At 47.2% G+C, this 21,130-nt stretch overlaps 1 protein-coding gene across 2 annotated transcripts in view; it reads right to left on the bottom strand.

Moving 5' to 3' along the window:
- Positions 1–13,853: 13,853 nt before the first annotated feature.
- Positions 13,854–21,130, bottom strand: part of LOC141112680 (uncharacterized) — a 170,866-nt gene continuing 163,589 nt past the window's right edge. For both annotated transcript variants that reach the window (XM_073605677.1, XM_073605680.1), the window contains exons 33-37: positions 18,470–18,550; positions 17,009–17,156; positions 15,465–15,614; positions 15,225–15,297; positions 13,854–14,513 (exon numbers count right to left, since the gene is read on the bottom strand). In XM_073605677.1, the coding sequence (XP_073461778.1) occupies positions 14,321–14,513; positions 15,225–15,297; positions 15,465–15,614; positions 17,009–17,156; positions 18,470–18,550 (645 nt within the window). In that variant the 3' untranslated portion in view covers positions 13,854–14,320. The remainder of the gene's footprint in view (positions 14,514–15,224; positions 15,298–15,464; positions 15,615–17,008; positions 17,157–18,469; positions 18,551–21,130) is intronic.

Raw genomic sequence — 21,130 nt, 5'->3', positions numbered from 1 at the left:
TTGCAGAACCAGCTAGTCTGATGACTTCCTGTCTGCCCGCAGCTTCCCCCGCCACCACCACCTTGGTCGTCCCCTGCGTAACCCCACCTGTGTTACCTGTGACGGGCATGTTGTCAAGGCCGGAACTACCGGAGCTACCGCACCCCCCAGCAAAATGGCTTGGCCGACTACTCTTGCTGGTGGGACCCAGGCTGACAGCGGGGGCTCTATCCGCATGCCCCAACTTTTGCATCAATTCCTATGTCCCATCAAGAAAACCCAGTAACCCCGCAGCCCCCCCAGCTGCCTCAGCCACTGCCGTCCTTCCCGCCGGACCCATCTGTCCTGCCCTCTTGCCCTATGCTAACAGACAATCCCTCATGATATAAGTGTAAAGGTGACTTACTGGGCTGCACAGGAGTTGCCCCATCAGCCGACCATCTGCTTTCCAACGACGTTGCACTGCACTGCTGGAGGGGGGAGCAGCCTCTTCTTCCGACTCCCAGTTCTCCTGCCGACCTCTGTCCAGACCCCTCTTCCTCTTCTGATGAGAGCCCGCCAGGCATAACAGCACCAGCTGCCGATGGTTCCGCTGACCTCCGAACCCCCCCGCATTGGGTACCCGCTCACCGGCTTCTGGATGGCCTTACCAAGACCAGTGTGTGGGGCCTCAGTCCTGCTGGCCTGCGCTTGCCTGGAAGTCCTCCCCGGCTGTCCCCCACTGCTCCTCCTAAGGTCCCTTGGCGGTGCATAAGAAAGCCCGGGAACCCCTTTTGCTTTGTTCCTCAATGGTAGGCCTCAGGCCGACTGACGTAGCGCTAGGGGCGGGGCCCGTGCCCTCCTGTTTCCACCGCCTAGTAGGCCGCAATGCCGCCCCGGAGCCCCCAGACTGTCCTCCTGGTGACCTCCTGTGCTGGAGGGGAGACCGCACAGGACTCCCCCCATCCCGCGCTGCTGCCCACTAGGCCGGGGGTCCCGTCGGGAGTCCCTGACAGGGTACCCCTCAACTGACGCTGTGGCCTAGAGTGACAGTCCGGTGAGAAAATCGCTCCAGCGGCCTGGGCCTACACGCCCGATTGCCCTACCTCCCCCCTGTAATATCACCTGCTGCTGTTCGTGTTAGAATAAGCCCCAAAGTGTCCTGCATCCAACAGGAGACCCTGAAACGCTGCTTCCTCCCTGAGCTGGGCCAAGAGCTGCTCCACCTCTGACATGCTTCTGCTGAACTTTTCCCAAAACTGTGATGACTCATAGGGAGGGGCCTCCCTTTTATCTCCTCTCCAACCCCTCCCCCCCAGCACCAACCTGATACACTCCCTCTCCTGATACTATTACCCTGTTTCCCCAGTCATGTAAGCCCTCCGCCTATGTCATTTCATTTGCTTTGCTCCGGGCTTTTCTTTACTGGCTGGCAACTGTCCAGGATCACTACAGATCTCTGTGAGGACATGAAAACCTGGACTGTACCCAGAATCCTCCCTGATAACACCTACTATGGGTGCCTCTGAGGACAAAGTACTTGTTGGGTCAGCCAAGGTGAGAAATACAAGTACCAAAGTAACATGATTATTGGCAGGAATCAGCATTGATAAGGAAATAAGGATAAGGACATTAATAAGTAATAAGCATTGATAAGGATAATCAAAATAATAATAATTGTGGCTCTTACTATGACACAACATAATATTCATATACTCCATGGTGGTGGGGGGATGGGTCACGTTTTTAATCCTGCCATCGAATGCCACGATCTTCTATTTGGCCTTTGCTTTGGCTGCAGCTTTTTCTGATATTTTTCAGGGGCAACCTGACCTGGCTCCAGCAACAACTTTTACAGAGTTTATGAAATGTTTTCCTTATTATGTTCAGTGCAACAAAAAATATTTACATTGTTTTTCTTTATGCTGGCTTTACATATACAGTGTGCGGGTCGGATTTTGGTGCAGAGTCCAGTGCGATTTCCATTCAGCGATTCAGGTGCAAATTTGACAATGAAATCGCGCCTGTACCGGACTAAAACCCTTTTTTACTTTGCACCGCAACCAGCCTGCACATATGTGAACCGACTCCATTAAAAGCCAATCTGGTTCACATCATATATATCATCTTATATCAGGAGCCTTGCTAGGTCTACAAAAGATCTGGGGCTAGAGCCCATAGCAGAGTAGTAAAGAAAGTCATACGCTTGGGTGGGCATACAAGTGTATATAATATAGGTGTGTGTGAATATATCCCCAGAGAGCCCCCCCTTACATCAGGGTCCCCAGAGAGCCTCCCCCTTGCATCAGAGTCCCCAGAGAGCCTCCCTCCTGCATCAGGGTCCCCAGAGAGCCCCCCTTACATTAGGGTCCTCAGAGAGCCTCCCCCTTAAATCAGGGTCCCCAGAGAGCCTCCCCCTAAATCAGGGTCCCCAGAGAGCCCCCCACTTACATCAGGGTCCCCAGAGAGCCTCCCCTCCCCTTGGGGACCCCTGCAGAGACTCGGGGCTATGGGCCCCAGATTTGGGGCTATAGCCCCAAAAGCCACCCCCTAGTGACGCCACTTACTTATACTAATCGAATTTGGTTCAAAATGCATCCGATTCGCATATATGTGAACTGAGCCTTATAGTAGTTCTAAAACAACGGACAGAAGATAATCAGAATATTCACATCCAAGATCCACAAAGGATCCACAGTGATCACTGACAGGGAAAAGCATGGCATTCATGATCCTCCACCGGAATCCTATCCTAAATAATGACAGTTCATTAACAGCGCAGGTCCACGTTAAGATGTACCAGGTGATAGGATGCTGCTGACTCAGCGGCAGCAAATTTGCGGGTCTAGAAGAGAAACCACAAGACATGCTTTTTGCTCTCAATTTGGAAAGGATCCTCTTAATCTTGAACCGAATGACCTAGAACTACTGACACGCAGTGACTCACTTTTCAAACCAGTATCCATTTTGTACAAGGACCTCTTTTCGGAAACGGCTCAATTGATGGAGGCCACAGCTCCTGGTTTAGACCGAGACAATTGGGATGACATCTGGGAGGCCCCGTTTAAGTGCCTAGTCTCCACCAGGGACCGTTTAATCCATTACAAATTTTTACATAGAATATACCTTACCCCTGCTAGGCTAGCCAGGAAATTTAAAGGCCAGCCCTCTCTATGCTGGAGATGTTCTGCACCCCTCGCAAATTTTATGCACATCTTTTGGGAATGTCTTAATATTAGACCCCTTTGGCAAGAAGTTGCGACATGTATCCAGTCGGTCACCTCCATTTCGATTCCCCTTTCGGTTGAAGTATGTCGGATGAGCATAGTTGAACCTCTGGCTACCACTAGGGCCATACGCACTCTTCTTACCCTCTTATTGTTCTATGCCAGGAAACTGATTATCATGTCCTGGAAGAAATCTTCTGCCCCAACGCTGGTATTCTGGAAATCACTGGTCAATAAAGCAGTCCCTTTGTACAAAGCTACGTAGAAGGGCCCTGACTAAGTTTGATAAGTTTTGGGGAGGTTGGATGGCATCTACAGATCTACAGATACAGTTTCTGATTATCTATATATGTTGTCTGCTCCTTGTTGGCACTTTAAAGCTGAGGGGCACTTGTTGGCACTTTAAAGCTGTATTTCTGGGGTGGGTGATTTTATTGACTTATCCCATTACAAATGTTATAATATGGTGAGTGTTTTTAAATAACTTTAATTTTCCTGACTGGGAGGGATGAGGGAAGTTTGTAATGACGGTATTGTCCCATATCGTTGCGAAGACGTCATCACGCCAGTATAGCTACATATGTCCCTCTGGCTGGAGGTCCATGAAACGTGCAGGTATTGCTTGAGCAAATGTGTTTGCCCAAGCAATACCTGCACATACCAAGCAAAAGACAGAAAATGTGAATTTTCTCTCTTTCTCCATGTTTTCGATATAGGCTGATTGGTTTTAAGAGCAACCTGTTTAATTGTTCCGCTATATGCGGTTTACTGTTGTATATAAAACTTCAATAAAAAGTAATTTCCAAAAAAAAAAAAAAAAAAGAAGAGAAACAACATATACATTCCTTAGTAAGAACCAGTGGCAGCCGCTCCATTAGGGGCGTTGCCCCCCCATCCATGTGTCCAGCCCCCTAGTCTACATGTGGGGCGCCAGAGACATGGATTCCAATGGGTTTTTTTTTTTTAAGCACGTGATTAGAGCCAGAGGCTCTAATAGGCATCAAAAAAGGGTGGGCTCAGGGCGCAGAACACTGATCGCCGTCGTTCATCTCCCGTGCACGGGGGGGTGATGTTAGGTTGTGCTGCCGCGCTCCCCCCCCCCCCCAAAATTTTGAGCAACAGCTGCCACTGGTAAGATCCGACATGTGCCTGTAAAGTACCACTTCCTTCATCAGGATATTCAAACACACTGAAATGGAGCTCTTTATTTGATACTTTGAGACACTTGGGGGGGGGGGGGGGTCTGTTTTCATGACTCCAGCAGTTTCTATTTAAAGTGGTGTTCCACCCTAAAAAAAAAAAAAAAAGTCATGATTGTGCCTAAAAAAAAATTTAAAAAAACATTTGGATATTTTTTTTTTTTACTTACCTCTAAATGCCTGTTGCTAGGGGGTCCCTCATAGTCTGCTTCTTCCAGTGCCTGGGCTGGTGACATCACTTCCCCCTCGGCACAGGAAGGGCTCAGCTCTGCTCCCTCCCTCCTGTCAATCATCTGGGACCCATTACAGGTCCCAGGTGACTGAGCGGCCAATCACGGCGCGCGGCGCCGCTCGCGCATGCGCACTGGGTGCCCGGCTGTGAAGCCACAGCCCAGCGCCCACAGTTGCAATGCCGGCGCCACTGAACGGAGGGGGAGACGAGCGGGGCTTCGATCCCCCGCATCGCTGGACCCTGGGACAGGTAAGTGTCCAATTAAAAGTCAGCAGCTGCAGTATTTGTAGCTGCTGACTTTTAATTTTTTTTTTTTTTTGACTGGCCCTCCTCTTTAACAACAAAGAAAGGATATGTCTACTCCAAGCTCAGCTTCCTACTTTTATACATTGTAAAATACTGGTCATGATTTCCTTATAATCACCACTTGCAGTCAGTAGGTGGCGCTGTATGCAAGTTCTGAACAGAAGGGAAGGATTGGCACTTCTATCAAGTTTTAATTGCTGGGAATTTTCTTATTTGTCATGGTGTCACGGAGACAGAAAGTGATGATAAAGATACATTTTGAGTTGACACCAGAACAGGATCAGAGGCATCTTTCAATGGGGACACTTTCTCCAGTGATAACAGTCTAAGAGCATGTTTAGACCTGCGGTTGAGGAACATTAAAAATGTGCAATTGAGCCTTCTTTTTAGCACCCCCTACTGCCTCCCTAAGCTGTAAAGGCAGTGGATGGGAGGTGTTCTTGTGCCATGGTTGCGATGCTTTGCACCCACAGAAAAATACCTTGCCTCGTCACACTCAGCGGGCAATACTGCTGCAGAACCCATTACTTTCAAGTGAATAGGGACGAGCCATAAACACCATGTAACATTGTTCCAGTGCATTGGTGTGGCATTTACAGGATTAAAAATAGGATTTTTTTCGTCATACTTACCTGTAAAATCCTTTTCTTTGAGAACATCATGGGACACAGAGTTAGGCTAATATTCATTACCTACTGGGTTATACTCCATCTCTAGGTGAATGAACACTGCTAGACAAAGTCTTAGACAGGAAGTGATCCCCTATATAACCCCTCCCATACAGGAAGTACATCAGTTCTGTAGCCGCCGGGATCCCGCGATCGCCGCTAAGACACGGAAAACACACAGTTTCCAGTTCTTTGAGGGGAAAAGTGACAGATCGTCTGTTCATACAGAGTATGAACAGCGATCTGTTATCCTCCCTGCACACTCCCCATCCCCCTTCAGTTAGAACACACACTAGGACACTTTTAACCCCTTCACTGCCCCCTAGTGTCAACCCCTTCACTGCCAGTGACATTTTTACAGTAATCAATGCATTTTTAATCGCACTGATCGCTGTATTAATGCCAGTGGTCCCAAAAATGTGTCAAAATTGTCCGACGTGTCCGCCATAATGTCACAGTCACGATGAAAATCGCAGAACACCACCATTACTAGTAAAAAAAAAAGTTAATAATAAAAATGCTATAAATCTATCCCCTATTTTGTAGACGCTATAACTTTTGCGCAAACCAATTAATATACGCTTATTGAGATTTTTTTTTACCAAAAATATGTAGATGAATACATATCGGCCTAAACTGAGGAAAAAAATAGTTTTTTATATATTTTTGGGGAATATTTATTATAACAAAAAGTAAAAAATAATGTGTTTTTTTCAAAATTGTCGATCTTTTTTTGTTAATAACGCAAAAAATAAAAACCACAGAGGTAAACAAATACCATAGAAAGCTCTATTTGTGGGAAAAAAAGGACTTCAATTTTGTTTGGGTGCAACGTCGCACGACCGTGCAATTGTCAGTTAAATCGACGCAGTGCCGAATCGCAAAAGGTGCTCTGATCAGGAAGGGGGTAGAATCTTCCGGGGTGTGTTTAAGTTATAGCAAAATTGGCAAAAAACATATTTCTCCATTTAACATCAAGGTCAGGTTAATATAACCCAGCCAGCACAGAGTATCCCCCTTACATCAGAGTCTGCAGGAGAGCCCCTTACAGTGCAAGGGGAAATTTGATGTAAAGGGGAATGCTGCAGACTTTGGTGTAAAGTCGAACGATGATGTAAGGGTGGGAGGGGTTACTGATAAAAGGGGGAACCTTTATATCAGTGCCCCCCCCAGACTGGCTTGCCAGCGCTGTCACTGACCTCCTCTCAGGTGCACTGTGCAGGGCACAGTCAGACATTTTTATCTGAGCTCCAGCACGGCGGCTCTGGTCTCATCCTATATTCTCCTCTCCACAATCCACACACACCTGACTCCTCCAATGATGCCCATCCTAGCAGCACTCCCACTTTTGACTCCTCTGTAGGCTCCCCTACCCCCACAAAGACTGTAGACATGATACAGGAGATGGTCAGAGACTGTGCGGCTATAATACAAGAGATGATCAGAGACTGCAGACATGATACAAGAGATGGTCTTATTATGGTAAAGACAAGCACACTCTCACCCGGCTAACATGGTGGCACCACATTGTTGCAGCAGCCATCAAACATTAGAGCCACAACTACAAAGGATCCCGCCACAGACAGGGTACAGACAGATGATCCCTCTATACACTCTTCCATTCCTTACTACAAGCAAGAGAAACCAAGACATTCGCTTTGAGCACCGAACAGTGCATTCTGGGAGGTGTAGTCTCTGCAGAGCGCAGGCACCAGCTGACTAGTGTGTGTGGTGTGGAAAACCACAACTTGGGAGAAGGCTAGGATGGTGTTAGAGCCTGCTATTGGCTGTAGCTGATGAGGTGGGGGGGGGGGGGGGCGTTACAGCTGTCTGGAACCTCCATGGCTTTACCCCAGTGTATGCCGGCCTGCTTATTCCGCCAGCCCAGGGACAGCCAGGGCCATCTTTAATATTGATTGGACCCTGGGCAAACATTTTCCTGCCCCCCCCCCCACCACTAGCAATTTTGCTCTTCATCCCAACATCCCAAAAAACAAACACACACATAGACTTATCTAAAAACAACTTTAATATTGTAAACATAAATATCTGGTTCACACTCACTGATTGCTCAAGGCTCACTAATTGGTTGCTAGGTAACTGCACATCATAACCACTCACTGATTGGTTGCTAGAAGTTACTGCACAATATTACCACTCAATGATTGGTTGCTAGAGGTTACTGCACATCATTAAGCTCACTGATTAGTTGCTAGAGGTTACTGCACATTATTACTGCTCACTGATTGGTTGGTATGGGTTACTGCTCATTACCCAGGGGGTGGGGGGGTAAGAAGCTGGCAGAGGGGTACAGGTGGGATGAAGATGACAGGGGGTGGTAGGAAGCTGGCAGAGGGGTACAGGTGGGATGAAGATGACAGGGGGTGGTAGGAAGCTGGTAGATTGGTAGATGGGTACAGGTGGGATGAAGATGACAGGGGGTGGTAGGAAGCTGGCAAAGGGGTACAGGTGGGATGAAGATGACAGGGGTGGTGGTAGGAAGCTGTTAGTAGGGTACAGGTGGGATGAAGGTGACAGGGGGAGTGGTAGGAAGCTGGCAGAGGGGTACAAGTGGGATGAAGATGACAGGGGGTGGTAGGAAGCTGGCAGAGGGGTACAGGTGGGATGAAGATGACAGGCAGGGTGGTAGGAAGCTGGCAGAGAGATACAGGTGGGATGAAGATGACAGGTGGCATGGTAGGAAGCTGGCAGAGTGGTACAGGTGGGATGAAGATGACAGGCGGGATGGTAGGAAGCTGGCAGAGGGGTACAGGTGGGATGAAGATGACAGGTGGGGTGGCAAGAAGCTGGCAGAGGGTAACAGGTGGGATGAAGATGATAGGGGGGTAGGAAGCTGGCAGAGGGGTACAGGTGGGATGAATATGATAGGGGGTGGTAGGAAGCTGGTAGATTGGTAGATGGGTACAGGTGGGATGAAGATGACAGGGGGTGGTAGGAAGCTGGCAGAGGGGTACAGATGGGATGAAGATGACAGGGGTGGTGGTAGGAAGCTGGCAGTAGGGTACAGGTGAGATGAAGGTGACAGGGGGGGTGGTAGGAAGCTGGCAGAGGGGTACAGGTGGGATGAAGATGACAGGCGGGGTGGTAGGAAGCTGGCAGAGAGATACAGGTGGGATGAAGATGACAGGTGGCATGGTAGGAAGCTGGCAGAGTGGTACAGGTGGGATGAAGATGACAGGCGGGATGATAGGAAGCTGGCAGAGGGGTACAGGTGGGATGAAGATGACAGGTGGGATGGTAGGAAGCTGGCAGTGGGGTACAGGTGGGTTGAAGATGACAGGGGGGGTGGCTGGCTGGCAGGTGAGATGAATGACTGGTGGTCAGTAAGTGAAATCATATACCGGATGATATACATATCAGGGCTGTGTGTGTGAGGTGGCTGGCAGCAGTGATTTTCGGGGTGCCCTCGGTCAGGGGGTGACGTCACGGGATGTCTGTGTTGGGCAGGACCATCTGTCATGCTTTACCTTGAGCGGCAGACAGGCTCCCCGATGAACGCCAGGCACCAGCTCTGGCAGGTTCCTCCATTACAGAGACCGTCCGGCGTCCGTCCTGGAGAGTGGATCAGGGAGCTGCGCAGCCGCCGCGCTCTGCACATTGCAGGAGATCTGCAGAGTGCGGCAGAAGGGGAGGAGTCAGAGGAGGGGAGTATATGGAGCTGCAATGCACTGACCCTGGGACCTCGGGAAGGGAATAAGTGGTCAGTCCGCTCCCTGGCTGGGCATAAACACGGCCCTGGGGACACCGACCGTTGGACATTCGCAACCCACTCCCACACACGCTAGGCAAATTAGGTGGCCGTGAGGCCCCTGGGAGCACGAGGCCTTAGGTGACCACCTAACTTGCCTAATTAGAGAGCCGCCTCTGGACCTGATCCTTTACGGACTGGCAGATACCAATTGCTGCAACAACTGGCTGAATAGCTGAACTGGCCAAAGAAAAGGAAGCCTTTAATAATGACTCCAGTTTCTTGTCAACAGGGTCTTTCAAGACATGTGCATTATCCACCGGACAAGTTCAGTTCTTGTTTAAGGAAGAGACTGCTGCAACTACTGCTGGCATGCTCCATTTTTTTATGAACTTTTCATCCATGGGATATAAAAGGGAAAACCTCTTAGGAGGAACAAAAATCCTGTCAGGATGTTCCCAATCAGCAAACACCTCCAACAGATGGTGTAGATGGAAAGCCTGTGCGGCCTGAAGAGGCCTCAGGGATCCCAAAGAGGACCAGGGGGGCTCAGTCACCTCTGCAAGAGGCAACTTGAAGGCAGAATGAACCACTTCGGTCAGAATCAGGATCAAAAGCCTCTGCGACTGAGAGGCAGACTGGATATCTTCTTGTGCAGATTGCTCGGAAGCAGACTCATCTGCCGAGCCATCCACAGAGTCCTGAGCTTTAAGCTCTTCCCCATCCTCAACCCATTCCTGCTCCAGACTAGGAGGCTCCGGGGAGGGGGATCTGTCACGCTTCCTGCTACCCTGCGGGATGGAGGCAACCATGCCAGCCATCCTGTACTATCTATAACCCGGCTAGGGCTGAGGCAGTTCATCCTTAGTGATAAAGGCTGAAGCAGCAGCGTTGACTGTAGGCACAATACCAGATAGGCGCGGCGGCTCAGATTGCCCGGAAGCCTCTGGTCTTTCAGGGGATACAACACCAGGGATACGACTAGGTTCATCAGGAACTACTGACGACATAGGAGTGCCCTTCCCTGTAGTGTTAGTCCCGCTCCTCTTTTTTTTAAGACATTTACTAGCCACAAAAAGAGTATACTTGGTGTAGTATTAAAAACACCTCAGAAGGGAGACCCTTTAATAGGGCTCCAAGGCCCCTATGTAACAATCCTGCTAAGCACCTTTAGCCAGCCAAGCAACACTTGGTGACTCACGTGACCCGGGTAAGGAAAGAATGAACTGCTGCAAGTGTCTGTTCAGAGCCTGCTCTGTGTCCCACAGCTGCCTTCTGGAAGCACCGCATGCTAGGCCTATACAGCTTAAATAAGCTGGGTGTGTGCCGGAACGGGTACCATTTATGTAAGTATATAAGCCTGTGTCAAATGGATCCGATCGGTCAATCCCTTGATTCGTTTAAGAACCGTTTGTGGGACTAGAGACGTGGAGTTCAGAGAGCTCAAACAAATTGTGCCATCCACCTTTCAGACACTGGTAAAAAAACTGAAGTGCTTCCTGTGTGGGAGGGGTTATATAGGGGATCACTTCATGTCTGAAGACCTTTGGTCTGCCAGTGTCTATTCACCTGATGATGGAGTATAACCTAATAGGTAATGAATATTAGCCTGACTCTGTGTCCCATGATGTATGAAAAAGAAAAACACTTTATAAATACCCTTTTGTCCCTTTTTTTTATGTTAAGTGTAGCACCCTGGTGTTTAGGCAGGGTTGATCCTAAATTTACCTGCCAGGTTTCACTCTAATGCCCCGTACACACGGTTGGATTTTCCGATGGAAAATGTGTGATAGGACCTTGTTGTGGGAAATTCCGGCCGTGTGTAGGCTCCATCACACATTTTCCATCGGATTTTCCGACACACAAAGTGTGAGAGCAGGCTATAAAATTTTCCGACAACAAAATCCGTTGTCGTTATTTCCGATCGTGTGTACACAAATCCGACGCACAAAATGCCACGCATGCTCAGAATAAATGAGATGAAAGCTATTGGTTACTGCCCCGTTTATAGTCCCGACATATGTGCTTTACCTCACCGCGTTCAGAATGATCGGATTTTCCGACAACTTTGTATGACCGTGTGTATGCAAGACAAGTTTGAGCCAACATCCGTCGGAAAAAATCCTAGGATTTTGTTGTCGGAATGTCCGATCAATGTCCGACCGTGTGTACGGGGCATAAGTCTGTAATTGCTGCACTTCTCTCTTTTGCCGCTAGGTGGCTGGGTACCTGGTGGCATTAGATATGAGAAAGGCAATGCAAGGTCAGATTATGGGTATATAGGTTATCAAGCCAATAGGCAGGGGTTTTCTTCAATTGCTTGGTCTGCTGGGAGAACCTATATATTTGGGTGGAGTCAGGTGATCAGTGTTCTGTGCCACCTGGACTGCTGTCTGGGTGGACGTGTGTTGTATTACCCGGGCTGCTAGGCCAGAGATTGGGCCTATCCTGGGCACATCTGGCTGCTAGGCTGTGTGAGGGGCTATCCAGAAGTAAGAGAGCAGCGCAGGGATGGGATTGCGGCTTGCAGTCCAACCAGAAGTGATGATTCTGCCGGCCGAAGAACCTGTCGTGGTCGGAGGTAGAGGGGAAGCTGTCGCCACTAAGGGACCAACCACCTTATTACCAGGGACCGCAGTGAGTAGCTGAAGCAAGTACTGGAGCAGTATTCTCACCAGCCGGGGGTGAATAATCGGGAAACTTCAGTGGGTATCAAGCCAGGGACCCAACCAGCAGAGGTGACGCTTGCAGAGCAGCCTTGTGGGCCAAGCCAGGGATCGAGCAGGCCAGCGGGGTGAAGCTTGAGAAGTATCCTGAGTGCCAAGCTAGGGACCCAGCAGAGAGGCGGGGGTGACGCTTGAGGAAGATACTAGGGTGAAGATTGGAGGAGCTCAAGGGATTTAGTGGTAGTGAATCAAATAGTCTAGTTAGAGAGACTGGGAGCTCAGTGAGCTGAAGAACTACAAGAAGTGTTTGTAGTGGAAGTGAGAAAACTGTAATGCCCCGTACACACGGTCGGACATTGATCGGACATTCCGACAACAAAATCCATGGATTTTGTCCGACGGATGTTGGCTCAAACTTGTCTTGCATACACACGGTCACACAAAGTTGTCGGAAAATCCGATCGTTCTGAATGCGGTGACGTAAAACACGTACGTCGGGACTATAAACGGGGCAGTAGCCAATAGCTTTCATCTCTTAATTTATTCTGAGCATGCGTGGCACTTTGTGCATCGGATTTGTGTACACACGATCGGAATTTCCAACAATGGATTTTGTTGTCGGAAAATTTTATAGCAAGCTCTCAAACTTTGTGTGTCGGAAATTCCGATGGAAAATGTGTGATGGAGCCCACACACGGTCGGAATTTCTGACAACAAGGTCCTATCACACATTTTCCGTTGGAAAATCCGACCGTGTGTACAGGGCATTACACTTTGTGTTAGGAACTGTTAAAGACTGTTGCCATAGGAGACAGCATTCCTACACATGCAGATGTGGCATCTTGCTGGATGCCTTTTCCTGCATGGCTGTCCTCCTGTTGAAGTCTCGGAGTCTGCCAATTAATCTTGCAACTACCTAAGGGTGTCCTGGCCCTAACCCTCTCTCCCAAAGTTCTGTTAAGAGAAATAAAATCTCTTTTGGATTCAAGAAGTGTCTGGCGCCCAATGAATCTTACTGCCTTGCACCCACTATGCCTCACAACCCACCATATACAGAAGGTGGTTAGCTATCTCTGGTCCTGGAGGTTCTCATTAGACTGAAGGAGGCCTGGGACCCTACTTCATAAGTGATCACATTCCCTCTGTTAATAGCTGCATAAGAGCTGGAGGGAGGAGAAGAAGCAGCACGCTGAGATTCCCAGTAAATTGCTGTGCAGCAAAGGCATGTAAGGACATGTCTGATCATTATAGGAGAACACTGAGCTCCCAGCATAGCTAGAGAACTGACCACCATGTGTTCTCCTGCTTAGTGTGGTCAGTTCCGTTGGAAAGCAGAGGGACTGGCAGGAACACCAGGGATTTCTCATAAAGGAAGCAATACAAAGAGATCAGGATATTTTCTCATACTAGTACATGGTACTGCAGGTACATATCAGGATCATGAAATGTTGGGGTAACAATGCTTTAATGCAAATAGACTGTCCACTTTGCAAAGTGCAGTTGATCCAGAGCTTAGTAAATTAGGTAATGCTTCACTTTGCAAGGAAAAAAACAAAGACAGCATATTTTGCTTGCACATGATTGGATGATGGAAGTCAGCAGAGCTTCTGCTCATTTACTAAGCTCGGGAACAACTGCACTTTGCAAAGTGCATAGTCTTTTCACTTTAGTAAGTCAACCCCTAAGTATGTCCTTTCTGCCCAATATCCCACCCTGCCAGCAATTTTTATTTTTAGAGTTTCATTCTGGTTTAACTTCAGCTCAAAAATCCACATTGATATTTAAAATGTCATAACTTCCTGACCTGTGAGCCGCCATTGTTGGAAAATTCATGAATACGATTCTCAGAGCAGAAGGATCAAGTCGGGAAATAATCAGACAAAATATATTTACGGTAAAAAAACAAAAACATTTATTTCAGTTTTTTTCACAGTATTTGGAGAATGGAATGTTACCCCGCTGGTTCACAGCATCTCAGATTCTCAGTGCTATTAAAGAGTGAGTCAGGGCGGAACTCCCCTTTTTACAGGGCCAATCCACACAAAACTGATATTTGAATTATGGGTCAGAGCTGGCAGGATGAAACGTGATCTGGAACTTGATATGTCCCTGTGTTCAGTGTCCGAGGACACTACTCCCTGATTGGAATAAGACAATTCTGCAGCAGGAGAAAGACTCTGTGGTGGGGGCGGAGCTGGGAACACCATTACAGAGTCCCCAAGATAGAAAAAAAAATACAAACAGCCAGTCTCCACCCACAACTGAATTATCAGCTTTTAGTCACTTTGGACTTTAATCGTCTTGCTGCAAAATGCTTTGGAATGGTGATTTATTTACTATACAATCCAGAGGGCTCTAAAGCTCGCTATGCTCTGCCTTCTCCTCCGATATCTTTTGGATTTTCTCGGGGAGTATTTTGGTCCAAAATTCATATTTTGCATCTTTCAGTCTCTGAGCGGCCTTTTGCTTCGGCTGAATATCAATCTGCAGATAATCTTCATCTTGGTCATACCGCGGCCACTCAGCCAAACCGGGTCCATTGGGGTCACTAAAATAAGATGAATAGAAATAATAATCAGCATAAAAAAGGGAGAGGGAAGGGTAAAACTGCATGAGAGGAGCGTACGCTCTAAAATCCACACACTATTATTGTACATTTATATAGCTCTGACATATACCACAGTGCTGTACAGAGAACACTGAGCCAGTTACATCAGTCTCTGCACCAGAAGAACTTACACTCTAATGCCTTCTTCCTCCCCCCACAGTATTATTATACATTTATATAGTTCTAACACAGGCAAGACATACAATATATACTCCATATTGATAAAATTAGGAATTGAAACATTGCAAGAAAAAGAAAATTACCCACCAAGGCACTATCCCCATGATTAAGTTCCGAGGGACGGGGCGAAATGCGTTGGAGGTGTGGCCTGGCAGGAGTCCAGGCTGAGGTTGTCATTTCACTTCTGAATACCTACGTGGATGTGTGGCATCGGAGGATTTCCTCCTCTCTCTCCAGATACCAAGGCACTATGAAGGACATTTTCCCCCAGCTCGACATTAAGAAAGAACAGAGCTGTGCATTTCTTTGCAAGGTCATAGAGAAGCTTGCACCATTTATAATAATTTATGACTGTGTATTCACATTCTTGTATAAACCCAACCATGACTGGTCCTCTTTATTACTGGTCCAATGAGGTCAAGCCCAGCAGTGTAGCTTTCAGTACTTAAGGCCCAATTATTTGAGTCTTACCCGGTCCGAGCAAAGTTGGCCCAGTATTTCATGACGTTTTTACTAAGGACCTTTTCATCTTCCTCTGATAGGCCTGGTGGAGAAAAGAGAAGTGACAATCTGGAAAGTTCTACAGATGCCGAGATACAACAAAGTGATAACCAGATATCAGATGGTTCACAGATGACCAATCACTGAATCAGCCTACGAAGTCTGTTGGGTGAATGGTAGAAGGAGCAGTAGTTGGGAAAGTGGATTTACCTGAAAATAGAATATCGTCACTGAGGAAGGGCCCTCCAATCACAAAGTAAATCTCATCGCCATGGTCGGCCTTCACAAAATCAGGCTTAATGTCTTTAAAAAGAGATGGACGATGGCGGAACTCGTAGAAATAGACGGGATATCCAGAATCTGCGAGAAGAAAATAGATTACTATCAGAACTAGAATGCATAGTTGAAAGGCATTTAAAATTAGGAATGAACCCAAATCTAGGAAGAAGCGACTTCCCGTTTCTGCTACCTCATCAATTCATCCAATAGGTAGGAGTTTCCGATACTTAACTAGCAGCATCCCTGGGCTCCCTTCAACTGCTAGCAGCCCCGGTCTCCCTTCAACCGCCAGGATCCCTTAACTTCTTTTAGGTACCAGCATCCCTGGGTTTTTCAGCTTTCAGCATCCCCAAGCTCCCTTCAGGTGCCAGTGTCTCCAGGTTTTTTATTAACTGCCATCGTTCCCAAACACCCTTCAGGTTTCAGCATTTCCAGGCTCCTATTAGCTACCAGCATTCCTTGGTTTTATTTAACTGGCATCATTCCTAGGCTCCCTTTAACTGCTATCACCCCCAGGTTCTCTTCAGTTTCCAGCTTTCTTCTGCACCCTTCAATTGACTCAATCCCTGGGCTCCCTCCAGCTGCCAGCATCCCCGGGCTCCCTCCAGCTGCCAGTATCCCCGGGCTCCCTCCAGCTGCCAGCACTCCCAGGTTCCCTTCAGCTATCAGAGTTCTTGGGTTTCCATCAGTTACCATCAGTTACCAGAATCCCTAGGCTCCCCCCAGCTGCTATCACCATGGGCTCCCTTCGACTGCCATCATCCTTGGGCCCCTTCAGCTTTGAGCATCCCCAGGTTCCCTTCTTCTGCCAGTATCCCTATGATCTCTTCAGCTGTTACTGTCCCTGGACTGCTATTAATTTCCAACATCCCTGAGCTCCCTTCAACTGCCAGCATCCCCAGGCCCCCATCAGCTACCAAAGCAATGTAATGGGGGCAAGAAACATAGCTATGTCAAGGAGTGAGACTATGTTCAGGCAGGCCACCATTTGTCTGGCATTATGTATACATCACCCTTTATCAGAGCACATTCCGCCCACCAATGGTGATAGCAGGAAGGTATTGGGTGATTTGGTTACACAGCAGTGGACAATGATCATGATATGGGACTTTAGAGTATATACCAGATTTCCCATATACACAACATTAACATCCAAATCAAGTTGCAGTTATGTAGGTAACTATGTAACAATGTTTCTTTAGATGTAATAACATTCAAATTATTGACAGACAACGAACATTAACTATGGAACCAGTAGCGTCCTGTCCTATTATAGGTTCAGAAACTTGACAACCAGACGGAAAGCCAGCTGTGCATAGGTAAATGTGTCTTCCCAGGACTAGGAATGCATTTTATGGAATCTTGGGACCAATGACCTCATAAAATGTTTAGCTACTGCAATGCAAAGGTCGGCCGGATTTGTTTGGGTATTTTCATTCAAACAGGAAATCAGGAATGTCCCGTCCCGGACTCACCTCTGTGATATTTTGCAGTTTTCAGGGCCGGCATTACAAAAATGATGTCTCCACACAGGTCCAGGAAGCGGTTGCGGACTTCAGCGGGATCTGCCTCATCCCCAATATATTCTTCGACCAGCAGCGGGATGGCGGTTCCTAATGATCCCTGCAATGACGGAGATTAGGATACAATGTTCTTCACCAACAAAAAGACCGCCATCCATAAAACCAATTCAGAGAGAACCACATTGAGAGATTTGTAGCAGCTTCATTTTTAATTTAGCTATAAATTTGTCAGCAACCAATCGGAACCCAGAAAGTCAGACTGGTTAAAAGACATTGTCCCCACTCTTCCCTGACGGTCCTCCCCCACTATCAACTGACAATCTGCAAAGCTGGACGATGTACACTGACTATCCGGCCTACACTTATTAACTCACTAGGAGGCAGTCACATCAATAGGCATGAGGCCTTCTGTAGCTCATGGAGCAGTGATGTCACTACGTTTTTGGGGTCAGCCTGCAGTGAACACGAAACTTCTTGTAGCTCACTTATGTATCTTTTCATAAATTAATCATTTTTAAATTCTGCCAAAATAATCATCTGGAATAAATCTTTACACTGAATCAATACACACTAGCTGTAAGTCGGATCAGGCTTACAGTGGGTGTGGCTGCTCTGCAAGTTGAATAGGGAAGGAGGCTTTACAGGTGGGCATCACCAGTGTGGGATGTCATGAGTAGTCAGAGAGCAGCCAGGAGACAGGGCAGTGGCACAAAGTCTGCAGAAGTGCAGGATCTGATAAGTATCATCACCCTTATGCCTCGTACACACGATCGGAATTCCGCTCAAGCTTGGCTTGCATACACACGGTCACACAAATGTTCTCTGAACTTTCGACCGTCAAGAGTGCGGTGAAGTACAACACTACGACGAGCCGAGAAAATGAAGTTCAATGCTTCCAAGCATGCGTCGAATTGTTTCCGAGCATGCGTAGGAATTTTGCGCGTCGGAATTGCTACAGACGATCGGAATTTCCGATAGGAACTTTTTCCGTTGGAAAAATAGAGAACCTGCTCTCAGTCTTTTGCTGGCGGAAATTCCGCCAGCAAAAGTCCGATGGAGCATACACACGGTCGGAATTTCAGACCAAAAGCTCACATCGGACTTTTGCTGTCGGAATTTCTGATCGTGTGTACGGGGCATAAGTCTTATGCTATGTGGGGAGTCACAATAGTAAGTGTGTTATATTACACATTGTCTGGCAGGTAAAACAGCTCCTATATACATTATGTGTTCTCCCTGTGAGTCTTGCGGACTGTCCCTTTAAGCCTCAGTTGTATTCAGCCAAGCTCCCTTATCAGAGGATTCAAATTTTGCCAGCACAGATGTAAAGTGAAGCCATAAAACAATCTAAGCAATGATAATTCACACAGTGTACATTGTGACAGGCATGGAGGCACACAGAGATGATACTACCATGATGGGGTGGCTCTGTAGCCAAGAGGATACAGTTTCTCTATCCAGTCCTTCCACCAATCCGCTCACATTCAGCATTGCCTGCAAGTGATGAGGAAATCAATAATTATTATACAGGATTAATATAGCGCCAAAAGTTTGCGCAGCACTTTACAATGTAGGGAAACACTACACCGAACAGTACAATTCAAAACAAGAGGGTTAGAGGATGATCAATAACTTCAATTACAGAGAAACCTCAGATGCTTTGGGGTCACCTCGATTATTTTTAGGTTGAATGACTTTTAAATAGCTGATTTAGATATTTTTTTTGTTATCAAATTATATAGAAATGTTGCTCCAACAAAAAAAGTTACATCTTCTGCACTTTCTCATATATCATTCACAATGTGACAAACTCCATCACACCTTTTACACGTCAGTGCTCAAGTCCTCCTGATACATTTAATTAGAAAACAATGTAGCGCTTCTATATACATGTAGCACCCTGGTGTTTAGTAGGGATGGGCCGAACACCCCCCGGTTCGGTTCGCATCCAGAACATGCGAACGGACCGAAAGTTCACGCGAACATTCGAACACCGTTAAAGTGTATGGGACTCGAACGTGAGAAATCAAAAGTGCGAATTTAAAGGCTAATATGCAAGTTATTGTCCTAAAAAGTGTTTGGGGACCCGGGTGCTGCCCCAGGGGACATGTATCAATGGAAAAAAAAGTTTTGAAAAACAGACGTTCTTTCGGGAGCAGTGATTTTAATGATGCTTAAAGTGAAAAAATAGAAGTGAAATATTCCTTTAAATATCGTACCTGGGGGGTGTCAATAGTATGCCTGTAAAGTGACGCGTGTTTCCCATGCTTAGAACAGTCCCTGCACAAAACAACTTTTTTTAAAGGAATAAAGTAATTTGAAACTGCTTGAGGCCTTAATGTAATGTCGGGTCCCGGCAATATGGATGAAAATCAATGAGACAAACGGCATGGGTACCCCCCCCCCCCCCCAGCCCATTACCAGGCCCTTTGGGTCTTGTATGGATATTAAGGGGAACCCCGCACCCAAATTAAAAAAAGAAAAGGCATTGGGCCCCCAGGCCCTATATACTCTAAACAGCAGTATACAGGCGGTACAAACAAGACAGGGACTGTAGGTTTGTTCTTATGTAGAATCTGTTTGTAATTTTGAACAGGTAAATTTTGTAAGTGTAGCTCGAGCCAAAAAATCTATTTTAAAGCTTTTTGGAAAACATAGGGAAGGGTTATCACCCCTGTAACATTTGTTTTGCTGTCTGTGCCCCTGTTCAGAAGATTTCACCTCACTTTCTGTCCCAATGACAATTGGATTTTGAAAATTTGGTGTTTTTAAGGGAAACAAGGATTGGTGATAAATCAGTGGAGGAGACACCTTTTTCCCATATTAACTCTTACAGGAGAGAATTTCCCGTCCTAGGGGTAGATTTCCTCTCACTTCCCGTTGTCTCCTTCCGTTTGTAAGTAGGAGGCGTTTGTAAGTGGGATTTTCGAAAATAGGGGACCGCTTGTATATACTATACGGCCTGCCCTATGCGGAAAATTGGGCCTTAGGTGTTGGTGGTACCAGAACACTGTAAGCCCTCACAATTACTCTTGGTGGGCGCTGGAACGGGCCCTGCTGTGAAATATTATATCAAGAATTGTAATTGCATGCCCCTGTTAAACAGGGGCAGAAAAATTGGGCCTTAGGCGGTGGTGGTGCTGCTGGTGGCACAACACTGTAAAGCCTCACAGATACTTTTGTTGAGTGCAGGAACAGACCCTGCTGTGAAATATTAGATCAAAAATTGTAATTACACGCCCCTGTTAAACAGGGGCAGAGAAATTGGGCCTTAGGCAGTGGTGGTGCCACAACACTGCAACCCCTCACAGATACTCTTGTTGAGCGCAGGAATGAGCCCTGCTGCAAAATATTACAGCAAAAATTTTAATTACACGCCCCTGTTAAACAGGGGCAGAAAAATTGGGCCTAAGCCACTGGTGGTGGTGCCCAGAACCAAAAATAGAAGCTATCAACATGAACATTGAAGAGGAATAGGATAGTCACTCAGCATAACAGGATAGTCACTCAGCATCAGCATAGGCAGTCTTGAAGGGATCTCACCATTATAAAAACATTAATCGGTTACATCAGCATCAGGTGCTTGGTAGCTGGTAATCCAAGACTGATTCATTTTTATGAAGGTGAGCCGATCAACCGAGTCGGTGGATAGGCGCACTCTGTGATCGGTTACAAAGCCTCCAGCAGCACTGAATGTGCGTTCCGAAAGAGCGCTGGATGCAGGACAGGCCAGTAGCTCAATTGCATATTGTGCAAGCTCTGGCAAGTGATCCATCCTCAAGACCCAGTAACCCAGTGGATTTTTGGCTGGAAAGGTCTCCAAGTCTGATCTTGCCCCTAGGTATTCCTGCACCATGTACAACAGACGCTGGCGATGGTTGCTGGAACCGATCAAAGCTTAGGGCTGCGGACTAAAAAATTGTCTGAACGCATTGGTCAGACGGCCACCTTCTCCACCGCTCCTTCTGTGACTGACCGAAGGTTCAGCAACACGTTGTCCAGGAGGACCAGGTAATTGTAACCTCCCAGACTCTGAAAACGCATTGCACAAACCTTTCTGCAAGGCCTCCCGAA

Source organism: Aquarana catesbeiana, linkage group LG11 (assembly GCF_042186555.1).
Source record: "Aquarana catesbeiana isolate 2022-GZ linkage group LG11, ASM4218655v1, whole genome shotgun sequence".
NCBI classification, from domain to species: Eukaryota; Metazoa; Chordata; class Amphibia; order Anura; family Ranidae; genus Aquarana; species Aquarana catesbeiana.
The sequence above is the reverse complement of the archived record's forward strand: the minus strand, read 5'-3'. Positions and strand labels throughout refer to the sequence as shown.